The sequence below is a fragment of the Neofelis nebulosa genome, chromosome 5 (genome assembly GCF_028018385.1).
Source record: "Neofelis nebulosa isolate mNeoNeb1 chromosome 5, mNeoNeb1.pri, whole genome shotgun sequence".
In the NCBI taxonomy this organism is placed as follows: domain Eukaryota; kingdom Metazoa; phylum Chordata; class Mammalia; order Carnivora; family Felidae; genus Neofelis; species Neofelis nebulosa.
Genome location: NC_080786.1, coordinates 106,765,238 through 106,791,882, shown reverse-complemented (window position 1 = coordinate 106,791,882; position 26,645 = coordinate 106,765,238). Strand labels below are relative to the sequence as shown.

The 26,645-nt window shown below is 36.0% G+C and overlaps 1 protein-coding gene across 3 annotated transcripts in view; it reads left to right on the top strand.

Moving 5' to 3' along the window:
- The window catches only part of ALCAM (activated leukocyte cell adhesion molecule), a 215,823-nt gene that overhangs the window by 166,741 nt on the left and 22,437 nt on the right, over window positions 1-26,645 (top strand). Inside the window, exons 4-14 of one of the 3 annotated variants that reach the window (XM_058731527.1) lie at window positions 1,495-1,559; window positions 3,002-3,089; window positions 3,549-3,731; window positions 13,180-13,307; window positions 14,911-15,043; window positions 18,829-18,941; window positions 21,181-21,316; window positions 21,424-21,561; window positions 24,217-24,345; window positions 26,181-26,219; window positions 26,512-26,629. In XM_058731527.1, the coding sequence (XP_058587510.1) occupies window positions 1,495-1,559; window positions 3,002-3,089; window positions 3,549-3,731; window positions 13,180-13,307; window positions 14,911-15,043; window positions 18,829-18,941; window positions 21,181-21,316; window positions 21,424-21,561; window positions 24,217-24,345; window positions 26,181-26,219; window positions 26,512-26,629 (1,270 nt within the window). Of the gene's footprint in view, window positions 1-1,494; window positions 1,560-3,001; window positions 3,090-3,548; window positions 3,732-13,179; window positions 13,308-14,910; window positions 15,044-18,828; window positions 18,942-21,180; window positions 21,317-21,423; window positions 21,562-24,212; window positions 24,346-26,180; window positions 26,220-26,511; window positions 26,630-26,645 lie in introns of all 3 variants that reach the window. The other 2 variants (XM_058731526.1, XM_058731528.1) reach the window with 2 other exon arrangements.

Genomic DNA, 26,645 nt, shown 5'->3' with positions numbered 1-26,645 from the left:
TTGGCAGCATATCTGATAACTGAATTGCAAATTGAGTAATAATTATATAAAAGCCAATTTAATCTAGTTTGGTAGTAAAAATTAAAGGTACTAGAGACAGTAATCCATTAGACCATGAACAAAAGAATAACTGGTTGTTTTTATTTGTGTGCTTATATGAAAATAGAATAGTTTTGCTCCTTGAGATTCACAAAAATCAATACAAAGAGGCAAATTCCATTTTATATAGACTAATTGTTAGAGCAAATTAAAAAGTCCATCAGTGATAGATATGTAACATCAAGGAATAAATAAAGTTTGAATAATGCCTTATTGCTAAGATTTTTAAACGTTTATTTATTTATTTTGAGAGAGAGAGAGAGAGAGAGAGAGCAAGCAGGGGAGGGGCAGAGAGAATCCCAAGCAGGCTCCGTGCTGTGAGCCCAGAACTGATATGAGGCTTGAACCCAGGAACAGTGAGATCATGACCTGAGCCAAAACCAAGAGTCAGATGCTTAACTACTTACCCAATTGAGCCACCCAGGTGCCCTGCTGAGATTTTTAATCAGTTCTTTCTGAGGGCTCTCTTAGAATGGATGCTTACAGAACTTCCTATATTTAAAAAAAAAATTTTTTTTTAACGTTTATTTATTTTTGAGACAGAGAGAGACAGAGCATGAACAGGGGAGGGGCAGAGAGAGAGGGAGACACAGAATCTGAAACAGGCTCCAGACTCTGAGCTGTCAGCACAGAGCCTGACGCGGGGCTCGAACTCACAGACCGTGAGATCATGACCTGAGCCGAAGTCGGATGCTCAACCGACCGAGCCACCCAGGCGCCGCGAGAACTTCCTATATTTAAAATGCTCTGTCCATTATCTCAGTTCCAAATTTGAAGGATATCCCCACATTTAAAGTTTCGTAATGTGACTTCACTTTAAAGATGAGGTTTGAGATACACAGAAAACTTGAGCTTCTATATCCCTTAACTCCTTTTAGTTACCATGATTTTAGAGCCATGATTCTCAGTGTGCCTGAGAATCTTATAGAAAACTTGTTTTAAAAAGTAGATTTATATAGGACTTCCCTAGATACTCTGATTCTGCATTTTTAACAAGTACCCACTGTGGATTCAGGTCTTCACCTAAGTAGCTGGAAGTTATTAGTAAATAGAAAGTACACATGATAATGAATTGGAAACAACATTCATATTAGTATATTAACCTCTGTTTCACTATCAAATCCATATTCACTGTTTATAAAGCATTCAGAAAACATTACCAGTATTTTATTTAAAGGTGTAATAGGCATTTAAAATAGTATTTAATATAATAAAGCAAATATTGGGAGGTAGTGGGCTAACCAGATACCTTAATTACAGATTATATGGGGATGTGGTCTTTATTGCTTGTGCTTGTTTTTCTTTGAATAAGTGAATTCTTTTTCTATAATCCAAATCATAAATGTCTTTTTGTTCCTTCATGTCTACTTAATACCTTTCTCTACTTAACTTTAGAGCAACCATCTAAACCTGAAATTGTAAGCAAAGCACCTTTTCTCGAAACAGAGCAGCTAAAACAGGTAAGAACTTGGATTAATTGCCTTCACTTAGCTTAATGTTAATCTCCTGGCTTCAGATGCCAGGACAAATAAGGATAGACTTTGCTCTTATGGAGGTGGCAAGGTTGCCAGTGCCAATCAGAAAGTCTGCCTGAGTTAGAGTGGGAACACGGAGGGTGATGTAATCATTTCTGAAGGGAGAAGAGTGGGGAAGAATCAGACGTCAGCCTTTCTTGTTTGAATGAACTGAATGTTAAGTGGAGTCGTGAAAGATGAGTAGATTTTCTCCAAGCCAAGGGTAGAAAGGCTTTCCAACAACATGATATACTTACTATGACATGAAGGAGAATGGCATTTTTAGGAAGCATCAAGTTATTCACTTCGCTGGAACTTTGTGTAGCAGAACAGTGGGCAAGAGAGTACAATAAAAGATAAATCTGGAGAAGTAAAGAGAAGCTGGGTTATGACAAGCCTTATGTAATGGTGGGAGTTTGGACTTTATCCTATTGACAGATCAAACTGTTGAAAAGTTGAGGTAAAGATGTGATAAGATCAGATTTGAACAATCGCATTAGCAGAAGTGTGAAGAGAGGCTGTATTGAGGAGGGACAAACAGGAGTTTACATTTGGGCTAATGGACTAATGATATTATTTTCACTAACTGAAATACCTAAATTTTCCTTTGTGAAGAAAAAAAACAAACAGTTCTTTGAATCAGATTAAATTTTTCTGCATAACAGGGGTGCCTGGGTGGCTCAGGTTGGTAGAGCCTCTAACTCTTGGATTCAGCTCAGGTCATGATCTGGTGGCTTGTGAATTCAAGCCCTGCCTCAGGCTCTGTGCTGACAGTGTGGAGCCTGCTTGGGATTCTCTCTTTCCCTCTCTATCTCTCTGTCTGTCTCTCAAAATTAATAAATAAACTTAAAAAAAAATTTTTTTAATCTTTAAAAAATTTTTACTGCATCACATTTTTTAACAATGCTAGCTATTAAAGTTTTAACACGTTTGAAAAAAAGTGGTGGGAATTATAGATTTGGTAAGTATATAAGTATATGTATCTGAACTTGATATAGTACAAGACTGGAGAGGCAGCCCCACTTAATGACTCTTGCATACTAAGATCTGTGAACCATGGGAAAAGCCAATGTTAATGTAGTTATGTTATTTAGTTAATGTTAAAAATGAATAATGTCGAAATGAATTTGGTAATGCTTTTAAGTGAATGTGATTTTATTAAAAGTGGCAGCATCTATTGCATATTTTTAAATGGGCAAGACCATAATTTTAAGTATGAGACCTTGTTTTTAATGCAAGAGAGCATTTATTCAGTCCCTCGTCCATGCTCAGATAATGAATGGGTCAGGGAACCTTTGGAAAAACTGCATCCTCTGAGGAGTCTAAAACTTTCAAATTGACAACCACTGATGGAAACAAGGTAGCAACATTCCCTCTTCTTTTTGCAGTTGGGAGACTGCATTTCAAAAGACAGTTATCCAGATGGCAACATCACGTGGTACAGGAATGGAAAAGTGCTACAACCCCTTGAAGGAGGTGGGTATGCAGTGGGCAATAAATTCAGATGACCTATTTTGACTTTCTCTTCTCTTGGCATTCCTTAGACTGTCCTGCATCTAAACATATTGCCCTCTTTGATCTATGACTCTATGCTTTGTTACTTTAAGTAACCATTAAGTCATTAAGTGATTCTTTAAAACATCATTTTAGCCCTTGTGTGGAAGAATCAAGAGCAGAGAAAAATTATTTCTGTATATGGCATGTTCTAGACGTTAATTAAAGTGAGTGGGAGATAGGATTCCAGGATTCTATTTCTGTCTATTTCTCTGATTTCATCATTCTGAAAAGACATTCTACCTCAGTACATGTCAATTTTCCCTCCTGTTAAATATAGTAAGAAGGACAAAACCACTTCTCAAAGATTTTGCGACATTCTATTAAGTGTTGTGATTTTCCAATGAAAGATGCTATCATTAGTATTCTTATTTTCTTCAGTGGTGGTCATAATTTTTAAAAAGCAAATGGACCCGGTAACTCAGCTCTATACCATGACTTCATCCCTGGAATACAAGGCAACCAAGGCTGACATACAAATGCCATTCACCTGCTCTGTGACATATTTTGGACCATCTGGCCAGAAAACAGTTCATTCTGAACAAGCAATCTTTGATATTTATTGTAAGTAACTATATAATTATGCAATTTAATTTCTGAGAGTATTCAAATGGTATTAATCTTCTAAGTCCCAATCCACATGCTCTTTGAATTCTGCTTTCAACCCCCATATCTGTTCTTCACTCAAATAATATCTTTCTCCTTGGAAGACCTTTTAAAATGAATGCTTAACTATCCTATGAAACCTTTCACTTTCCATTTGTCATTTCTGAACATCTCTTCTGTATTCTGCTAGATACTAAATTCCTTAAAGACATGATCTCTGACTTAGTCTGACCCCTTTGGGTAGTCCTTAGCCTGGCACACGGCTATGAATTTTGTAAGAGTTCAAAATGCCATCTGATTACTTTCTGAATGAATGACAGATGAATAGAGGCTTATGACTGATTGGTCTTCTAGATATGGGATTTCCATTTTAATGAAAAAATGTATTTTAATAATGAGATCAATTGCATAAGTTTAAATAGGATGTTGTATTCCAAGACATTTGGTTAACTTTATTTAATAGATTGGAAACATAGAATATTATACTAAAAAGGAACCTTCTTGATCATCTGATCTAACAACATTATTTTACTCAGCAGTAAAGTGAGGGTCAGAGACTTGACCTAAAGTGCCGTGGAGACTGGGTTAGAATCCTTTTCTGCAATGTTGTTCTCTATACTGTAAGGCAGGTGCCAAGATTCAGAGCAAACATACTCATAATGCAGGCCCAGCGCAGTGTGTTTCTAGAGGAGGAGCTTAACTGCTTTTGGTCTCAGTTTGGAAAAAAAAATAACTCATAGTGTTGTTATGGAGATTAAGTGAAATCACAGATCTAAAATAGCATCCTATATTGCTCATTAAACTCTTGTTATTAAGTTAGTGTTATTATTACTATACGATCATTATTACTATGTAAGCATAGAACTAGAGATATCACTTTTGGAGAAATGTAAGAAAGCATGTCATTATTTTTAAAAAATGAATCAAAACTTCTTATAATACTACCGTATGGGTAGAATAACCTAGTACTTCTGCATCTACTCTGGAGAAAGAATAGAAATGCCAGTTGAGCCTTTGGAGAGTTTTGTCTCATCTACATTTCTATTTTGGTTCCATAAAATGCAGAATATTATATAGAAACAAAACTAAAATTCCACTCGCCCTAACAAGAAGAGATTGTTTTGCCTTAAACGTTGTATGTAAGTTTCAACTTGACTTAAAAGTGAGGATTTAAAAGATTTCACTATGTACAGCTTATCTAACATCAAACTATTATTTCTGTAAGTAAAGGCAGAATTCTGTCTGTTCAAAAATATCCAGTTGGAAATAAACTATCTTGGTGTAAGTGCAAGAGTACAAGATAGGAAAGAGCATCAAGATGAGTAATAAGGATGGGGAAATTGGCTTAAGAAAAAACAGGAATGTATGTATCAGTCATGAGGAGTTGGGTAGGCAGAAAAGTCCTTGGAAGAATAAGAAGGAAATGATTTTACTGTGGCTGGATGTGGGGGGGGGTGCATTTGGCACAGCTTTTAAGAAGGCAAAATGTATGCAGTGCTGGGCTTCACAGTAAAGATATAAAAGTGCTTAAGATATAGTCCTGGCATTCAAGGAGTTTACTACTCCAATAGAGAAACAAGATAACTACATCAGGAGGAAATTGTCAGTGCAAGGTTGCAAGTGGTAAGTGACACTCAGAACTCAGTAAAATAGCCCCCAAAGCTCAGATGCCCAAGGACAGTGATTCTCAGGCTTTTGTGTGCATCAGAATCACCAGAAGGACTTAGAACACAGATCACTGGATCCTGCTCTGAAGTTTCTCATCCAGTAGTTGTGGGGAAGGGTCCAGCACTTTGCATGTGTAACAAATTCCCTGGTGATACTCATGCTGTTCATCAGAGGACCACACTTGGAGACCCACTGCTCTAGGTGACTTCAGAGAGGAGAAGGAGGGAGCTAAACAGAAAGGACAAAGAATACATTCATAATATAGAAATTTGATCAATTTATCTTGAGAAAGATGCACTAGTCTACTCCTACCCTCGTCTCCCTTACCCTGTCCAGTCAGTAATAAAGTTTTATAGAATCTAGTTCTTTAATCTTTATGTTTGTCTGATTCTGCTTCTGACGCTGCCTAAGAATATGTCACCATTTGTCATCGCCAGTATTTCTGTGATTTCCAAAATAATATTCCTTTTGTTCACTCCAAACTGCCCTCCAAGCTGCTGCCAGAAATATCTTTCTAAAAACAAATGTGACCATGTTAGTGCTGTGTGATGACAGTTTTTTAATGACTCCTCAGATCTCTCAGATTAACCTTCACACCCCAAATATTTTTTCTTCCATGTTTTAATTTAAATTCCAGTTAATTAACATACAGTGTAATATTAGTTTCAGGGGTAGGATTTAGTGATTCATCACTTACATACGACACCAGGTACTCATCACAAGTGCAGTGCTCTCGTTAATCCCCACCACCCATTTAATCCAACTCCTGCACATCTCCTCTCCAGCAGCCCTCAGTTTGTTCTCTATAGTTAAGAGTCTGTTTTATGGTTTGCCTCTCTCTCTTTCTTTTCCCCTATGTCCTTCTGTTATGTTTCTTAAATTCTATATATGAGTGAAATCATATGTTTCTTTCATAAAATTGTCTTTGATTTATGTTGCTTAGCAAGATACTCTCTAGCTCCATCCACACCATTGCAAATGGCAAGATTTCATTCTTTTTATGGCTGAGTAATATTCCATTATGTGTGTATGTGTATGTGTGTGTATATTCCATTGTGTGTGTGTGTGTGTGTGTGTACGCGCATACAAACACACATCCCACTCTTCTTTATCCATTCATCAGTTGATAGACATTTTGGCTCTTTCCATAATTTGACTATTGTTGATAATCCTGCTATAAACATCAGGGTGCAAGTAACTTTCAAATTAATTTTTGTATCCTTTGGGTAAAGGATAGTGCAATTTCTGGGTCATAGGGTAGTTCTATTTTTAACTTTTTGAAGAACCTCCATACTGTTTTCCAGAGTGACTGTACCAGTTTGCATTCCCACCAATGGTGCAAGAGGGTTCCCCTTTCTCTGCATCCTTGCCAATGCCTGTTGTTTCCTGTATTGTGAACTTTAGCCATTCTGACAGGTTTGAGGTGATATCTCACTGCAGTTTTGATTTCAGTTTCCCTGATGATGGGTAATACTGAGCATCTTTTCATATGTCTGTTAGCCATTTGTATGTCTTCTTTCGAAAAATGTCCATTCATGTCTTCTGCCCATTTTTTAACTGGATTATTTATTTTTTGGATGTTGAGTTCTATACATTTTTGTATATTTGGATACTAATCCCTTATCAGATATGTCATTTGCAAATACATTCTCCCATTCTGAAGATTGGCTTTTAGTTTCATTGATTGTTTTGTTCACTGTGCAGAAGCCCTTTATCTTGGTGAGGTCCCTTTATAGTTCAGGTTTCTTTTGTTTCTCTTGCCTCAGAAGACATATCTAGACATATCTATGAAGAAATTGCTACAGCTGATGTGAAAGAGGTTACTGCCCTTGTTGTCTTCTAAGATTTTGATGGTTTGCTGTCTCACAGTTAAGTCATTCATCCATTTTGAATTTATTTTTGTGTATGGTGTAAGGAGGTGATCTAGTTTCATTCTTTTGCATGTTTCTGTCCAGTTTTCTCAGCACCATTTGTAAAGAGGCTATCTTTTTTTCCATTGGATATTCTTTCCTGCTTTGATAAAGTTTAGTTGATCATATAGTTGTGGGTCCATTTCTGAGTTTTCTATTCTGTTCCATTGATCTGTGTCTGTTTTTGTTCCAGTACCATACTGTCTTGATGACTATAGCTTTATAATATAGATTAAGGTTCAAAATTGTGATGCCTCCAGCTTTGCTTTGCTTTTCCAAGGTTGCTTTGGCTATTTGGGGTCTTTTGTGGTTCCATACAAATTGTAGGATTGTTTGTTCTAGCTCTGTGAAAAATGCTGGTGGTATTTTGGGTAGAGATTGCATTAAATGTGTAGATTGCTTTGGGTAGTATCAACATTTTAACAATATTTATTCTTCCATTCCAAGAGCAGAGAAAGTTTTTGCATTTCTTTGTGTCATCTTCCATTTCTTTAATGAGTGCTTCATAGTTTTCAGATCTGTACTCTGAAAACTTTTACCTCTTTGGTTACATTTATTCCTGGGTATTTTATGGTTTTGGGTGCAATTGTAAATGGGATTGATTCCTTGATTTTTTTTGTTCTGCTGCTTCATTATTGGTTTCTGGACATTGATTTTGTGTCCTGTGACTCTACTGAATTCATGTATGAGTTCTAGCAATTTTTGGTGGCATCTTTCAGGTTTCTACACAGAGTATCATGTCATCTGCAAATAGTGAAAGTTTGACTTCTTCCTGGCTGATTGGATGGATTTTATTTCTTTTTGTTGTTTGATTACTGAGACTGGAACTTCCAGTACTATGTTAAATAATAGTGGTGAGAGTGAACATCTTTATCTTGTTCCTGATGGTAGAAGAAAAGGTCTTAGTTTTTCCCCATTGAGGATGATATTAGCTGTTTTTGTTGTTGTTGTTGTTGTTTATGTGGCCTTTATTATGTTGAGGTATATTCCCTCTATCCCTAATTTTTTTTAGGGTTTTTATCAAGAATGGATGTTGTACTTTGTAAAATGTCCTTTCTGCATCTATTGATAGTATCATGGTTCTTATCCTTTCTTTTCTTAATGTTGGTGTATTAACGTTGATTGATTTGCAAATATTGAACCACCCTTGCAACCAAGGAATAAATCCCACTCGATCATGGTGAATGATTCTTTTAATGTACTGTTGGATTCAGTTTGCTAGTATTTTGTTGAGAATTTTTGTGTCCATGTTCATCAGGGATATTGGCCTATAATTCACTTTTTTAGTGGAGTCTTTGTTTGGTTTTGGAATTAGGTTAATGCTGACCTCATAGAATGAGTTTGGACGTTTTCCTTCCTTTTCTAGTTTTTGGAGTAGTTTGAGAAGAATAGGTATTATCTCTTCTCTAAATGTTTGGTAGAATTCCCCTGTGAAGCCTTCTGGCCCTGGACTTATGTTTTGGGAGATTTGTGATTATTGATTCAATTTCTTTGCTGGTTTTTGGTCTGTTCGCATTTTCTGTTTCTTCCTATTTCAGTTTTGGTAGTTTATATGTTTCTAGGAATGTATCCATTTTTTCCAGATTGTCCAATTTGTCGCCATATAATTTTTCATAATATTCTCTTATAAGTGTTTGTATTCTTGTTATGTTGGTTGTTATTTCTCCTGTCTCATTTGTGATTTTATTTATTTGGGTCCTTTCTTTTTTCTTTTTAGTAAGTCTGGCTAGGGGTTTATCAATTTTATTAATTTTTTCAAAGAACCAGCTCCTGGTTTCATTGATCTGTTCTAGCTGTTTGTTTGTTTCTGTATCCTTTATTTCTCTTCTAATTTGTATTATTTCCCTCCTTCTACTGGCTTTAGGCTTCACTTGTTGTTGTTATTCTAGCTCCTTTTGGTGTAAGGTTTAATTATGCATTTGAGATTTTTCTTGCTTCTTGAGGTAGGACTGTATTGCTATATACTTCTCTTTTATGGCTGCTTTTGCTGAATCTCAAAGGTTTTGGACCTCCATGTTTTCATTTTCATTTGTTTCCCTATATTTCCTTGTTTTTTTCTTTAATGTCCTGTTTGACCTATTCATTCTTGAGTAGGATGTTCTTTAACCTCCATGTATTTGTGGTCTTTCCAAATTTTTTCTTATGGTTGACTTCAAGTTTCATAGCAGTGTGGTCAGAAAATATACATGGTATGATCTCAATTTTTGTTACTTGTCAAGGCCTGATTTATGACCTACTATGTGATCTATTCTGGAGAATGTCCCATGTGCACTTAAAAGAATGTGTATTCTTCTACTTTAGAATGAAATGTTCTTGATATATCTGTTTAGTCCATCCGGTCTAGTGTATCATTCAAAGCCCTTGTTTCCTTGTTGATTTTTGCTTTGATGATCTGTCCAGTGATATAAGTGGAGTGTTAAAGTCCTCTTCTATTATTGTATTATTATTGATGTATTCCTGTGTGTTTGTTATTGTTTTACATATTTGGGTTCTTCCTAGTTGGGGGAATAAATATTTACAATTTTTAGGGCTTCTTGTTGGATAGACCCATTTATTATGATATAGTGCCCCTATTTACCTCTTGTTATAGTCCTTGGCTTAAAATCTAGTTTTCTGATGTAAGAATTGCTACCCTAACTTTCTTTTGGCATCGATTTGTGTGCTAAATGTTTTTCTATCCCCTCACTTTCAATCTGCAGGGGTCCTTAGGCCTAAAATGAGTCTCTTGTAGGCCGCATATAGATGGGTCTTGTTTTCCTTTTTTAATCAATTCCGATACCCTATGTATTTTGATTAGAGCTTTTAGTTCATTTAAACTCAGAGTAATTATTGATATATACAAATTAAGTGCCATTTTATGACTTGTTTTGTCATTGTTCTGGAGATTTTCTCTGTCCCTTTCTAGTCTTTGTCATTGTCATTCTTTCTTTCCTATTCAAAGAGTTCCCTGAAATAGTTCTTACAGGACTGGTTTAGTGATCACAAACTCCTTTAATTTTTGTCTGTCTGGAAAACTCTTTATCTCTCCTTCTACTCTAAATGATAGCCTTGCTGGATAGAGTATTCTTGCCTGCAGATTTTTCCCATTCAGCATGTTGAATATATTATGCCACTCCCTTAGGACCTGCCAAGTTTCTGTGGAGAGATCTGCTACTAACCTTATTGGTCTTCCCTTATAAATTATGGACTTCTTTTGTCTTGGTGTTTTTAGGATTTTTTTTATCTTAATATTTTGTAAATTTAACTACAATATGTCTTCGTGTTGACCTGGTTTTGTTGATTTTGAGGGAGCTCTCTGTGCCTCTTGGCTTTGGATGTTGGTTTCCTTCCCCAGATTAGGAAAGTTTTCACCTATAATTTCCTCAAATAAAACTTCTGCCCCTATTTCTCTCTCTTCTTCTGGAACCTCTGTGATCTGAATGTTACCATGTTTGATGGAGTCTTGGGATTCCCTAAGTCTGCTTTTGTGAACCAAGATTTTTCTTTCCCTCTTCTCTTAACACTCCCAATTTTGATATGCCTCGAATCTCTTGCAGCATGGTCTCAATCTTTACTACTTCACTGTATCTTCTTCCATCTTGTTCTGTTTTCCAGATGCCTCCCATAGAATACTGCTTACTTGCCTATCCATTTGCTGTCACTACGTTACTTTTATTTTCTAGCAAACACCTACTTATTCTTTAAAACCCAGCTATAGCATCAACTCCTACAATATCCTTCCCAGTCTTATGCATCTATAAGCTACCAATGATCACATTATATGCAATTTTTATGTTGTTAGACCTTATAAATAGATTGAAAATCATGCTGTTTTCAACTTTATAACTTTAGCACTTAGTGCCTGCACAAAATAAATATTAGCTAAACAAATGAATTCATGATTGGGCAGAGCATAAATGGAAAGATGGGACAAAGAAAATTTAAAATAGACTCTTGCTTATTATGTAGTGGTATATATAGATATATACTTGAACTAGTTGAAGGCAATTATGGGTACAAGGTTAAGAAATTTTTATTTCAATCTTCACATATTGGTATCACATGAAGGATCTTGCATATCATTGTAATATTCAAAACACTACTTCAAAACTGATTTAAAGGAAATATGTATGTGAAGGATTAGAATGAGGGACTGACTAAAGTTTGAGGGTAGTATTTCAGGTAGCCTGTGGGAGAACTTGGATTATAGAAGTGTTAGTAGGAATAAAAGGAGAGAATCAGATGCAAAAAATAGTATTAATCACTAAGACTTGGTGACAGAGTAGATAAGAGAAAGGCAGAAGACCTGGCAGAATGATTTACTAATGGACAGAGCAAAATAGGGACAACGGGAGAGCAAGTGATGGTTGATTTTGTTTGAGGCATGTTCATTGAACATCTAGAAAGTTACTGTTAAAACTCACATCTCTCTGATCTCATTGTAGTTCTTCAATTCTCTAATGCAGAGCAGAGCCTATTGAAAGAGGACACAGAGAAGGGAAGTTTTGAAATAAAGCAGAAAGTCAGATAGATTGTGATCCCTATCTGTTCTGATGTCAGTTTTGATTGAGTAGTCTCACAGTGACAAGCGACAGGACAAAACTGTCAGTGAAGAGCCACATAAAAGAGTGAAGAAGACCTAGAAATGGAAGGTCAGAGAGGGGGATGGCAAAAAACAAACTTTATTTACTTTCCAACTCTACTGGGAACTGCTGATCAAGGAACTTCCTCATGGAAATTCAGGAAAACTAACAAAAAGTATATTAAACCAATCACTGTTTACCTTCAGAACATCCTGGGCAAATATTCAGAGAGACCCCATGCATGAAGAAAAGGCAACAAAGTAATCTATATCAACCCTTTTATGTTTTGTATGCATTTTGATTTTGGGAAGAGAAAGAAATGATAGCAAGAGATAGAAAAAAAAAAACCACCTCTGAATCTATCACTTATTTGTTTTATTAGCTAATAAAAAAAGTAAGTCTTCATAGATTATTATTCTACTCCTACTCTTATTCTATTATTCTTATTATCCAGCTATATAACAAGTATGTATATTAGAACGTGGGTCATTTATAACTGCCAACACCCCCTCCTCTTATTTCCTGTTTGCTACATATGGTCCTTTGTATCCAAGCCTTTAATTTTTTTAGTGTTCTGCTATTAGCAGTAGCCTCTACGAAAGAATACCCTTTAGCCCTATTTTCTCCATAAAAAGTGACTAAAATGGAATGGAAAGTGCACCTTTGCCCCAATGAACAGAACAGAATTACAATACATTTACAGTCCTGTTGACTGGGTTAAGGATCTCCTTCAGTTCACAGGATTCATCTTTTTGAAAACTGATCTACTCTCCTGCATGCCCAAAATCTTGCTGGTTGTTTAGCTCATGTCTCTTTTTATTCAATATAAGGTATTATTATATAAGATGAGCATAGGGGTGACCTAACAGTTTTAGCTACTATGCTAGCTGATCCAGTCTTTCCAAACCGTGAGGTTCATATAATAGAGTTAAATGTCCTTATAATGAAATCATGCAGTGAGATTCTTCCTACTGGTCTTTTACACATAAAATAATTATGGTCATTTCTACCTCAGTTAAAGACATTTTGCTAAGAAGAAATTGGTTTTTATGTAACAAGGTCTCTTTGTAGTTTGCTCTAACCAAGATTAGTACTTGTTTTAGCAAGTAGCTATTAACTTCAATCCCTCTATAAAAAGATACATTTAAGTAATTACCATTACTAGCTTCTTGAGAAAATTGTGTATAATTTAGTCATTTATATTGTATGTACAGAGTAATTTGGTACTTGATGAAAATGGTTAACTTGTGTCTGTGACTCTTGTAGATCCTACTGAACAAGTGACAATACAAGTGCTGCCATCAAAAAATGCCATCAAAGAAGGGGATAACATCACTCTCAAGTGCTTGGGAAATGGTAACCCTCCTCCTGAGGAATTTGTGTTTTACTTACCAGTAAGTGCTTATGGATTATTACTTGGGCTTAACTACTATCATTTTGTCCTGTTGTGTGGCAGCTGGCTGACATTAAAAATTGTACGTACTTGGGCAGCTTGAGAGAGAACGGTGTTGTTCTTGGGGAAAAGGGACACCTGTAGAATGTCCTTTGAAAGTTGTGGGGGTTTTTTTGTGATTGTTTTTGGCATCTGCCAGTGATCCTGCCTTTTCCCTCAGTGTTAAGAGATTTCAGGGGAAAAGAGATAAAAAGCTGCTCATAGGAAACCATAATTACAAACACTCAAGTTTTCATTATCCAGATAAGCTATAAAAATCTCTTCAAAAACAGGTAACTCTAAAATGAAGAATGATGACAGCAAATGGCTTGATGTAGATTCTAGGTCTACCCACAATGCCTTCATGAACACATCTCTGAACCTCCAAAGTAGGACCATTCTGTTGTGTGTTCTATTTAGCTAGATAAAATAAAGCTAGGGGCTATATCTTGCCATCATATATGGTCTTGAAGGGCCAGCCCCTCAGCTTTTATCAGTATCATAGCTGAAAAGAATGATGCAGACAGAGGATAATTTGGAGCATTCCTCTGGGATGTATTCTAGACATCTAGTGGTATGGAGCCAGATAGAGAGAGCTGTCTGAGATACTAGTTAGTTCTCCCAGAGCTCTTCCCAGGTTTGGGTACAACATAACCTTCCACTGAGAGAAGCCATATGCAACTTTATATTGCATTTATTGAAGGGATATGTTTACAAATGTCACCTACTACGTTTCTCAGTAATGTTTAAGAATATCATCTACTACATTACTCAGAAGACTAACATAACTGATTTCTTTTAGACTTAAATATTGGCAGAAAACTTTGTTTCTCCTAATAAATTGACATATTGCTTTTGTTTCATATGCAAATGGACTTCTGAAACTAATTATGTTTCTACTTTGGCTATCCTAATAGCCGAATTTGACAGATTTGACAAATTTGTGTCTTGGTTTTTGTCAATAATATCTAATGATTATGGGTTTTTTGTTGTTGTTGTTGTTGTTGTTGTTACTACTATGTGCTCTTAGTTCATCTGTATTCTTTCTATTCTTAGTTTATTAATTCTTTTCTTTTCTTCACTTTTTAAAAAAATTGTTTTCCTCTATCTTTCTCTTTTTCTCCCCATTCCCTTCATCCCTCCCCCCTCTTCTTCCCTTCCTTTATTCCTTCCTTTATTATTTTTCTCTCCTTTTTATTTGGATATGTGGTATGTTTTCTTTTAAGCTGCCTCAAATATTTTTGTTGAATTAGTCAAGGCATAAATATAAAATGAAGTTTTAGAATTAAAAAAAAAAAAACGCCTTAACCCTCAAATCCGAGCCATGCTATCAATGGAATAGATGTCATCCATACCATGTATGTGAGCTCCTCAATTTCCTTAGAACCCAAATCTCAGTTATTTTTCCAGAAATCAGATAACACAAACTCTACTCTCATTTGTCCAATCATAGAAACACATTCCTTTTTTTCTTACATAAGAAAATGCCATTTTCATCAAGAAATACAACTCATCTCATTGTAGCTACCAAGTGTAATCATCTGACATTTTACCTCTATCAAAAGGGACAGCCTGAAGGAATAAGAAGCTCAAATACTTACACGTTGACAGATGTGAGGCGCAATGCAACAGGAGACTACAAATGCTCCCTGATAGACAAAAGAAGCATGATTGCTTCAACAGCCATCACAGTTCACTGTAAGTCACCTTATTCTTCATTACCAACTTCACTTTAAAGGCCTCTAATAGTCTAACTAGCCGTCTTTTCAAGTAAATTGCAACTATATTTTTCTCAAATGATGTGTGCTTTCAATAGGCTTATTAAGTGCATCAAAGCAAACTCAGCTTTGGTCCAGATTTCCACTGCATTATTGAAATCTGGAGTGGATCTAACAAGTGCAACTTTTGGCAGTGGAAAACTTCCATCTCCTTTCTAAATCTCTTCTATTTGTGCTATTAACAAAATATTCATGGGGATCTTAAAGAAATTACTCGTTTTATATTTTAAGAAAATACTTAGATGTTCTCAAAGTTCACAGTGTTTGCACTTAGCCCAGAAAAAAAAGTATAGATTAAATATATTTTAAATTTTTTATTGCAGAATATCATTAGTGCCCAAACCCAAGCAACATAAAGTCACTATAGACTCAACTTTTGGAAGCAGCAGAGGTAGAGACCACTAAAAGCCATTTATTGTGTGTATAGAAGGATAGAAAATTTCTGGAAATAGAACCTCTTCAAAATCACCCTAAACATACCTATTCATTAACTGTTAACCTGCTTTTGATCTCCATATACTCCAATAGTTATATTTACTCTAGTGTGATAGGAAAAAATATACACACAAAAAAGCACCTTAAGTCCTTTACTTTGAAACTGCTGACGGTCTATATTCTTGATGTACCTGACGCATTATGGAAATGGAGAACTAATTTGAACCGTTCCCCAGTGACACTACAATTTACAGAATGCTTTAGGCAAATGTCAGTCTTGCTTGGAGGTATAGGCCAAACTTTTCTAGTAAGTCCTTTGTACCCAGTAGCACTTCAAGACATGATCCATTGCAAGAAAGTTTCTCTAGACATGATCTGCTAGAATCCCATTGAGTATGAGGGGTTTTGTTGTTTCAAAACCAAAAGAGACTTTTGAAATTGTTCTGAGGTAATGATTGTAAGTCTTTCTTTCTGCCTATAATGCTTGGAAAACATATAGAATGGAAGCTAAGACTTTGAGGGAGATACAAAACTATACACTGGGGAAGAGAGTAACCAGATGGTTGCTTTGAGTGTCTGATGTTGGGAGAACACCCTGGGGAACCCTAGAAAAACAGCAAACTGTTAAGAAATGTTTACCACCAGGCCATTTCTCTGTTTGTTCCATGTTCATGTTGTATAGATCTGAGTGTGTTTGCCATCAGAAGCTGGTTAGAAAGAAAGCAGTGACCTTAGGATAACAACAATGCTACTTTTTCTCTGGGGACCAGTCAGTCCTGGGACCATTTATCCAGCCTGTTCCATGACCACCCCATCCCCCAAAAGAAATGAAGTGAGAGAACATAACCAGCAGATAGAACTGCCTATAAAATAACTCCCTGATATCATTGTCCATGAGATCTGTGGGCCAATACCAATAATCCAGTGCTTGGAGATGGTACAGTAAGCTTAAATTTAAGAGACCCTAAAAGGAAAGAGCCCTTGTTTGTGTTACTTGTAGATCAGCAGGGATGGATAGATAACAGAGTGATAAGGCAAAAGACTTGGGTGCAGCCACATTGTAGCTCAATGATCAACTGTGATAAAGAAAAAAATAAACAAAAGTATGTAACAACTTAATTGGATTTCACTGCACTTAATTGGATTGAAATGATTTTTGGTTTTGAAAGGTCGACTATCACATTGGGCTTTAAGGACTGTATTTCTCTTTAACTACAAATAAAACAAGATTTTACTCTGAATTACATGAAATGAAAACATAAAAATCCTATTTTTTGGTCCATTTATCCTTGATTGCTGTTTGTTGTCTGAAAACAAGATTTGTCTCCTTTGCATAGATGACTAAAGGGAGTATGGATAGAGAGGCAGCAAGCCACACTTGCACATGTTTGCAGAAGGTCGTCAGGGCTTCCCGCCCACAGATCCATAGCTGCTGATGAAACATCTACTATTCCTCTGCCGATTCATGCACAGATATAGTCCTCATCAGAACTTCCAAAGGCCATCATCATCCTTTAAAATCACTTCTCTTACCTCCTCACCGGCAAGTTAACTGTCCGACCAGTAAAAGCTTCTAACTCTCCCTGAATAGGATGTTCATCTAAGTGTAATTGACTCAAACTTTCTGAGGAAACTCCACTTTTCTCTGTGACAATGCATATTTTAATATTAATGAGAAACGGAGAAAGCATGCTTCTTTCTTTCATTCAGTAATTGTGTTTCAGAGCCTACCATGTAGCAGACATTGTGGATACTCAGTAACAACTCAAGGAATGGCTCCTACCTTCACAGTTCTTACAATCTTTATGTATTTTTTATCTCTTTAAAGTTTATTTATTTTGAGAGAGAGGAAAGAGAGAGAATCCCAAGCAGGCTCCGTGCTGTCAGCGCGGAGCTTGACACAGCACTCGATCCTGTGAACCACAGATCACGACCTGAGCCAAAATCCAGAGTTGGACACTTAACCCACTGAGGCACCCCAATAGTTCTTACACCCTAACAGGAAAAACAAGTATTAAAAAGGATGTTACAAACAATCAATGAACTTAAGTTATAACGTGTAAAACCAAGGAAAAGCACAGGGTGCAATAGGAAATCCCCACTGCCATAGAATAAAGTCTCAACTCTTAGCAAGGTAAGCACAGTCCTTTAGGGTCTGGCTTCTACTAATTATATAGGTTTATCTTTCATGTGTTATAATCATTCATAGTAGATTACTCACCACCATTAAAGCTGCCATACACCCCCAGCTCTTTGCCTTTGTTTATGTGGCAGGAGTTTCCCTGTTTCTCCATTTATCAACGCCCTTCTCAACAGTCAGGGACCACAAGCAGACACTGCCTCCTATACAAGGCCTTTATCAGTGGTTTGAAACCCAGTTTGGCTCTGTTCTCTACACTCCCATAAGTCTTTGCTTGTACCTCCATTTGTAGCCCTTCCTTTAGTTTTTCAACAAATATTCATTGAGCTGCTGCTGTATTAGAGTCACATAGTTGAGTGCGTATTACTTCTACCTCAAAAATTGTAAATTGTAAGCTTCTATTCATTTCTGTATCTCCTGTCAGAGCTTGAAACATAGTAGCTGCACAATAAATGTTTGTTCTATTGAATTAAATTTTCCTCATACAGATCATACTGTGATAGTAAGATTTTATAGAAATTACTTTCCATCTGAAAGATTATGCCTACTTAGATGTTTTTATACTCTATTTTAAAAATGATACCTGCCAAGAATGTACCTAACAACTGATCTTATTTAAAATTTCAACTGCCTGAGAAATGGAATAGCATTTTTTAAAAATCTACTATAGTCAGTTCTCTCTGAAGAAACAGACTACCTCATGGTTTTTCACATTATCACCTGCTGTCTAAATATACTTGATTTTCTCCTGGCATGGCTTATCAACTCTTTTTATAATATTTACCTAGTCATCATCTTTCGTTTCTTCCAGAAGTGATTTAAGAAATATTTTTCTTAAGGTAATAGACCCCAGGGGAATACGTATATGCAGTGAAAACGTCAGTCATGTTAACTCCAAATAAATTCATAATCAAGTAGATTGACCATTCACATGTCCAAACTGGTCTCAAAGCTGGCTTGAAATACTGGACTTATTATGCTACAGTTCAGTTATTTTGGTCACATAAATCAGTTCTGAATTTTGACTACAGTTAGAAGGACTTTTTTTCTTTCATCTTTTCTTCTCAAAAATATTTTGAATATCTTCCTTTCCTGGAGTTTGCATTTCAAGCAGATTTTCTGCTTCACAGATTTGGATTTGTCCTTAAACCCAAGTGGGGAAGTGACCAAGCAGATTGGTGATGCCTTGCCTGTGTCATGCACGATATCTGCTAGTAGGAATGCAACTGTGGTATGGATGAAAGTAAGTATGATCCCTTGGTACTGTTACACAGTTTGGACTGACTCCTTTTTGGCTTCTTTTGCATTTTATATGACATCTAAATATGTATATCCATGGGTAATATGTTTATACGCCCACACTCATGCTCTTTCTCTACATTATAATAATATAATGATGTCACAATCAAATTTTAGAGGTACTCAACAACACTATGACATCCATAATTGGTTGTCTGAACTTTACCTTGGGACATTGATTTGTGTGTATCTACTAATTCTACACATACACACATGCTCACAGACACACACATGTATGCAGTTACATGCTGTAGAGCTTAACAATTTTCAGTGTGTTTTAAGCCACATTATTCTCACAAGACCCCTATGAAATATGCAGACATTTATTATATCCTCATGTTATTCATAAAGAAGCTGGTGTGAGAGAAATCAGAAAGGTCTCAAGTGACAGAGTTAGATTCCAATTCAGGCCTCACTGGGTACAGTAAATGCTGTGCTTCTGATCACCCAATGTTCAGCTTCTCTGCTGAAACTGATCTTAAGTGTCTGAATGTGAGTTCATTGAATTAGTAGCTCCTTGAAGGTAGGGATCTCTTTTCATCCCTGGGCCATAGTAGATCACAGTGGAACTCGGTCAGTATTTCCTGAGTGAGTGCTTATATTCTTGTAATTGTCTGAAATGTAAGCAATTACTGGGAACCTAATCACTGTTCTTTTTAGAGTGTCATAGTAGGATTGGTAATTGGTAACTTGAGACAAAGTTATCACCAGAGGGAAAGATGGTAACTATAATCCCACCAGGAAATCATTGGCTAGTATATCTAAACATCCAGTGCATGTGTTGACAAACACATACAAACCATTTCACATAGGAGTTGACAAGAATTGTCTTTATAAAAAAATATATTGTTAGAATTTCTCCTTGCTGAAAATATACATTATTTTGTATTGATTTTTTTTAATTTTTTAAACATTTATTTATTATTGAGAGACAGAGAGAGACAGAGAATGAACATGGGAGGGGCAGAGAGAGGGGGATACACAGTATCCGAAGCAGGCTCCAGGCTCTGAGCTGTCAGCATAGAGCCTGACACGGGACTCGAATCCACAAACCATGAGATCGTGACCTGAGCCAAAGTCGGGTGCTTAACCAACTGAGCCACCCAGGCACCCCTTGTATTGCTTTTTGATCTCTTTTAACACTAGATCCCCTGTGACTTGTTTTTTTCTTGTAAAGCTCACCTTTGTATTTTATTTTCTTTTAGCCTCCTCACTCTTCTTGTGTTCATTCAGATAATTAAAATGTCACTCTGTAGACTGCATATTTAATAGGATGTATTTGTAGTCGTTGATGGTCAAAGGACTAGACAAATTCTAGGCAACTAGACTACTCAGCAATCATATGAGCACTCATAGTTTGTTTTACTACAGGACTAGAGAAACTAAATTTACTTGGCTAAACCAGTTTCTACATCTGCAGATGCAGTCACTGTTGTTAATTGAATGCCTAATGTCAATAGGGCTGATCAAGATTACCTGGCCATTGATTAGTTGATGAGGAGTGGAGAAAAATTCACAGTGGGGAAAGACCACATGATTTTAAGATTGTGTTTAGTTTTCTGCTTAAGAGAATTTCTATTACTGGTAATAATAGAATTGTTTTCTGTATATCAAGTGATTTTTTAAATTAAATGCTATTTCATTTGTTCATAGAAATTAGGATAGTAAGCTGTTATTAATGGTTTCTTTAAAAAGCATTTTGTCATGATTGTCATGGCACTGCAATGCATCCCATGTCTTGAGAAAATGACATTTCTAGCATTTATGCCTATCATTGATAACATAGCGTGGGTCTCCAGGGTCTTTCAATACTAGTTCATCTACATTTACTACAAGGGGTAGCTGTTATTAATTGGGAACTTTCCTGAAAGTTCTTATTACTTATATAGTTAAGTCCTCACAATTCAGTGTGGTAAGATTATTATCCTACTTCAATAATAAGGAAACTGAGTCTTAGAAGTGTATGAATTTGTTCCAAATTATAAATTCAGTAAATAAGACAGTGAAATAAGACTGAATCTGTAAAACTACAAAGGAAAAGGGAAATCTATTTTTGAAAGCATCTGAAGTTAAGAAAAAGGAACTTGCCTTTTCTTTAGACCCAGAAGAATAATTTTAGGCTCCATGATTATCTAATAAATACATGTGGACCATATGAAGTAATTAACTTCTTATTTAATCAGGATAACATCAGGCTTCGATCTAGCCCATCATTTTCTAGTCTCCATTATCAGGACGCTGGAAACTATGTCTGTGAAACTGCTCTGCAGGAGGTGGAAGGCCTAAAGAAAAGAGAGTCGTTGACATTGATCGTAGAAGGTAATAAATACTGGCACACCAATTCAAAATTTTCTTTGAGAATTTGGTATCTAGTTTCTCTTAAGAGCTCTGTTCAACATCTTACTTTAATTGTAATGATATTGCAGGAAAACCTCAAATCAAAATGACAAAGAAAACTGATCCCAGTGGACTGTCTAAAACAATAATCTGCCATGTGGAAGGTTTTCCGAAGCCAGCTATACAGTGGACAATTACTGGCAGTGGAAGCGTCATAAACCAAGCAAGTATTTGTCTTCTTGTTATGTGCTGTACTTGGTATGATGTGGGGTTTTACTGAAGTACCTAAACTGTAGGCTAGCTTGTTAGCAACATGAAATTTGCAGTATATTCTCAGAGGAAGCTTTTGCTAACTTCCTAATTTTTCCGAAGCAAAGAACATGGCTCAAAGAGAAATTTTAAATCCCAGGGCCATGGAGAAGAGAAGAATCATTATGTTGTGGTCAGTATCTGTTTTTAAAAGAATGTAAACTGAGTGCTGTTCCATGGTCATTAATTTCTGAAACTTGGGTGATTAAAACATTAAGGTATACACTTTTCTGCATCATAAACTTACACATCTGAGTATAAGTGGCCTCCATTACTTTGCTTACTTATGCACGTTAAGGGATATTTCTTCTTAAAACTGGGCCCTGAGGGGTGGTGAAGAACACAGTCCCCATTTGTAAACATATGGTCTAATTTGTGTATGCCAAGGCTAGGGCCAGAATAAGGCTGGCTAAATAGATAGTGTCTCTAGGATGTTTCCTTCTGAACAAAAGTAGACATAAAGCAAACTTTAATATTTGTACCTTTGTCAGGACATTTTAATAATAGCAAAGGGCTAATAACTTATGGACACTACCAATAATTTTCTGTTTGACAGACATAATAATAATAATAGAATCTGACCTGTCACTAGGGGTTCAGTACTGTCATCCCATTAAATTGCTAGTCTGCTTGGGTTACTGACACACTTGTTCATTCCATTTTCTCTACGGTAGTGTTCATGGCCCTGTTCTTAGTGGAGCCAGTTAAAGACTCTTTAGGAACACCCAGCAGTGCTATTTGATTATCTGAATCTTCTGTGCTGCCTTCTTCCCAGCTTTGGACACAATTGAAATCCGAGAAGGCATTCATAAAGCAGAGTTGCATTTAGTTTTAAGTTAAAATTTCCACTCTTTCTCTGCCATGGAAGTTGGGCTGCTGGTCCAGCTTATACAACATAATTTTGCAGAGCAAGGTGAATTTTGGCTCTTTTACCTGTGAGTGATGCATATGTATTTGCATAACTCCAAGTATGGAAGGTCCCCAAAGGAGTGGACATACTTGAAGCAAATGACTCCTGATTTGATTGGGTGTGATGGGGACACACAAGGCAACATACATGAGGAAGGCAAAATGTCTCTAGACACTTTGACTCTAAGGAAATTCAGTTTTCTTATTTCAGAAAAAAAAAAAAACAAGAAACACCAGAATTGCTGACAGTGTACAGATCTATGTTTTTTTTTAGCATCAAAAATGACTGTTTTCTGTTCTATTATTTTTGTTTCTAGTTCAATTCAGTGATAATTATAGCAAAAAAAAAACCACACCTTTATATACTGGAAAATAGAAGAATAAGCACACAACAGATATTTGACGAACAGATAGAGAGATTTAAAAGGCCACCCTTGAAATGAATAAATACATTTTACAGAGATAAAACAAAAGCAAAGACTCAGTGAGAAAGTCATGTGAGAAATACTAGTGGGAAGTGGAAAAGTAGCATGTGAACTTACTATGAGGATAAAAATAACAATGCCATTCTTCATTGTCAAGGAGAAGGATTGATTCTGGCCCACTAGGTGATATGTTATTTTTCTTGTTCTAGATTTGTGCTGATCCATCCATAATCTTTTATTTGTTCCCTGCTCAGTCACATGGTGAATCTATTATTTTATAACTACTGATGCCTCTAACCACTCCTGTCCCAGGGACTAGATAATCTCCCTAAGCAAGAGACTATCCTATGACCTCAAGGCTCTTACAGTATAGTTGGAGGAAGCAAAGAACAATGTAGGACATGGTGGCATAACACAACTCAGAAAAGAGTCCAAGTCCAACATATCCAGTTAGCCCTTGGAGCCAAGTCCTGGGAAAGAGATTAAAGTGAATTGTCTTGGAGCAACTGGGTGGCTCAGTCAGTGGTGCACACGACTTTTGATCTCAGGTTTGTAAATTCAAGCCCCATGCTGGGTGTAGAGATTGCTTAAAAAAATAAAAAATACAAATAAAGTGAATTATCTCTTATTTTTGGAGGAATTGAATTGCAATGATTGTCCTCATTAACACCTCACAAAAAACAAATGAACTTACCAGTCACTGAAAAAGAACCCATTCTGTATTTAGCTCAGGAAACAAGAAAAAATAGTTTGATTTTCCCATGAGCAAATCATACATATGTAAGTACTTAGATATAATGTTGAAGATAAAGGAATTAACCCCTGAAGTTAAAAACAATGACATAATTTACAAATAAAAATTAAATTCTTAAATGTATTAAGAGAAAACCAGTGATTAGATCATTGCTGATTAATCATTTTGAGACAAGTACTATCACGCCAAAGTACTAACTAGCCTGAGAATCTCGAAAAAACAGAAAGAGTTTAATTAATTTAACAACAATAAAAGAATAAACAGAATAGAAGAATAAACAGAAATTTGATTTTGGATCCACTAATCTTTCCTTCCCTGCTGTAGATATAAACCTGAATTGGCCTTTTATCGTTGACCTTATACATATCCTTGAACACCAGATAGCACTACAAAGCACCTCTCCTGGTTCACTCAGTATTACTCTTTTTCATGTGTTTAATCCCTTTATACTTCTAAGTTCATCTTCCTTTTTCTTTTCCAGACAGAGGAATCTCCTTATATAAATGGCAGGTATTATAGTAAAATTATCATTTCCCCCGAAGAGAATGTTACATTAACTTGCACAGCAGAAAACCAGCTGGAGAGAACAGTAAACTCCTTGAATGTCTCTGCTAGTGAGTATTTCATTTATGGCATTAAAAAAGTAAGAAAATTTGAAGTTATTCTTCATTAGTTTAAAATCTTCAATTCCATCTTCCTGTACTGCATTATGGTAAGTTTTATTTATTTATTTTGCATTTGGTGTCATCATCATAGGCTCTTTTCTTTTTTCTTTTCCCGGTGTCCATCCTTGTACTATCCTTGTCTTGACAGTTAAATCATTTCATGTTTTATCAGTCCAGAGACCTTATCTTGTCCAGGTATACTTCCCAAGAGCAACAGAGGATAAGAACTGAGTTGTTCTTTTTTAATCCGTGTTTTGTGTTCCGAATAGAGATAATTCAAAGATTATCTGAAAACACCTTTTAACAGTTTTAACTTTGGTAAAATTTTAATTCCCTTTAATCTATTACTTTGCATTCCAATTCTTTGAGGTATTTATCCCACCTTTATTTTGAATAGGAATGCCACATGCTTAGTCATTTAGCAAACTGATAGAAAACCGATACTCGAATTTATGAAATCCAGCTTCCAAAGTTGATGCTTTTGAAGATGATATTTGAGTCATGACTACAAATTAGATCAATGCAATTATCTTAGAAAAGTGAAAAAATCTGACATGTTGAGCACTTCTTCTGAAAACAATTTTCACTTAATTTGAAATTATCTATCATCTTCAATTTTGTCGTTGTTTCTATCACCGGTCAACATTAAGTCAGGACCAGCCTGGAATGAGGCTTGGTTCTGGACAGGATGCTAACTGACCTTCCAGACCTTTATTTTTCACTCAGTTGGAATCCTGTATGTGACATGAGCCAGGATAGGGATATACTGACTAGGAATTAGCTGGAGGTAGGAAAAAATAATTGTGTAGAGATAATGGGCCTTAACAGAATATGACGGAAATATAAAAAAGCCTGATGGATTGACAGGACAAAAGAACCAAACAAATTTAACTCTAAAATAGGTGCATTGACTTCTCAAAATTCAATTTAGCAAGTATTGATTTGTCCAACCTACAAAAAGAACTTATCCTTTCTTCCTGAACACAAGTTTCTCTTTTATTCCAACCCATTGAATAGCGGTTTCTAGACCTTGCAGCGGCTTGATGAACATTTAATACAGTTGTTTTCAATTTCACTGAGCACCTCCTAAAATTCCAATATAGTATATATGAGGACGGTCTGGGAATCTGCATTTTAACAAATGTCACTGGAGGTTCTGATGCAGGCCCATGCACATAGAAGAATATTTAAGTAGTTTAATATTAGATGATAATCCAGCACATCAGCAATTCTTAAAATGGGCCAGGAGCATGGTGCTATCAGAGTCATTTGGAGGGCTTCTGCAAACATCACATGGGATACCTCTTTGTCTCTGAAACATCCCTAGTTTTAACCTCTGCCCCCACCACTGTGAGAACATCGCTAATGACAAGTCCCTGACACTAGAGGATAAAAATGAATTCTCCACCGAGGCAGGAAAAGTTGAGAAACACTGCATTGTGATATGTGGCAACTTGTTTCTCTTAAGGAAAAAAAAGCCCTATTACAAGGTGGTAAATAGTGGAGAAATTAATACGGATTTCAGATTAACACTAAAGCTTGTCAGTTGTGAAATTTTCTATGGTAGATTAATACCTTCGCAGTTTTAACGACTCTCCTTAAAACAAGATTAATTTCTTTGTAGGGAAGTTCACGCTCTATTAAATGTAAATTTTTTTCTACCCTTAGCTGTAGAATAGATATTTTATCTTTGAGTATTATTACATCATACTATAATGGTAAAGGTGACTTTCATATATCAACAAATTTTGTTTTTAATTTCATATTAACATTTTTCATTTCAGTAAGTATTCCAGAGCACGATGAGGCAGACGAGATAAGTGGTAGGTACTATGCTGCCGACTCTTCTTCCTTGACTATCAGCTCAAGATTTATGAAGTGTCATTGTATAAGTAATTTCTTAGCTGCCACAATTTTGACTTGAATTAAAATAGCAAATGAGACCAGATAGCAAGAATGCTAAAACTTTTATCTTTTAAAAGCACAAGTTTGCATGTTACTCATAGTAGTAGTAAGCCTTAATTATTCTTAATAAGAAATAATAGCCAGATTGACTTCTTTTCAGAAATCCTTGGCGGTGTCTGTAATTGCATGGACTTTTCTTCTCTGTTGTAGATGAAAACAGAGAAAAGGTGAATGACCAGGCAAAACTAATTGTGGGAATCGTAGTTGGTCTCCTCCTCGCTGCCCTGGTTGCTGGCGTTGTCTACTGGCTGTATATGAAGAAATCAAAGTAAGTTATGGAAAAA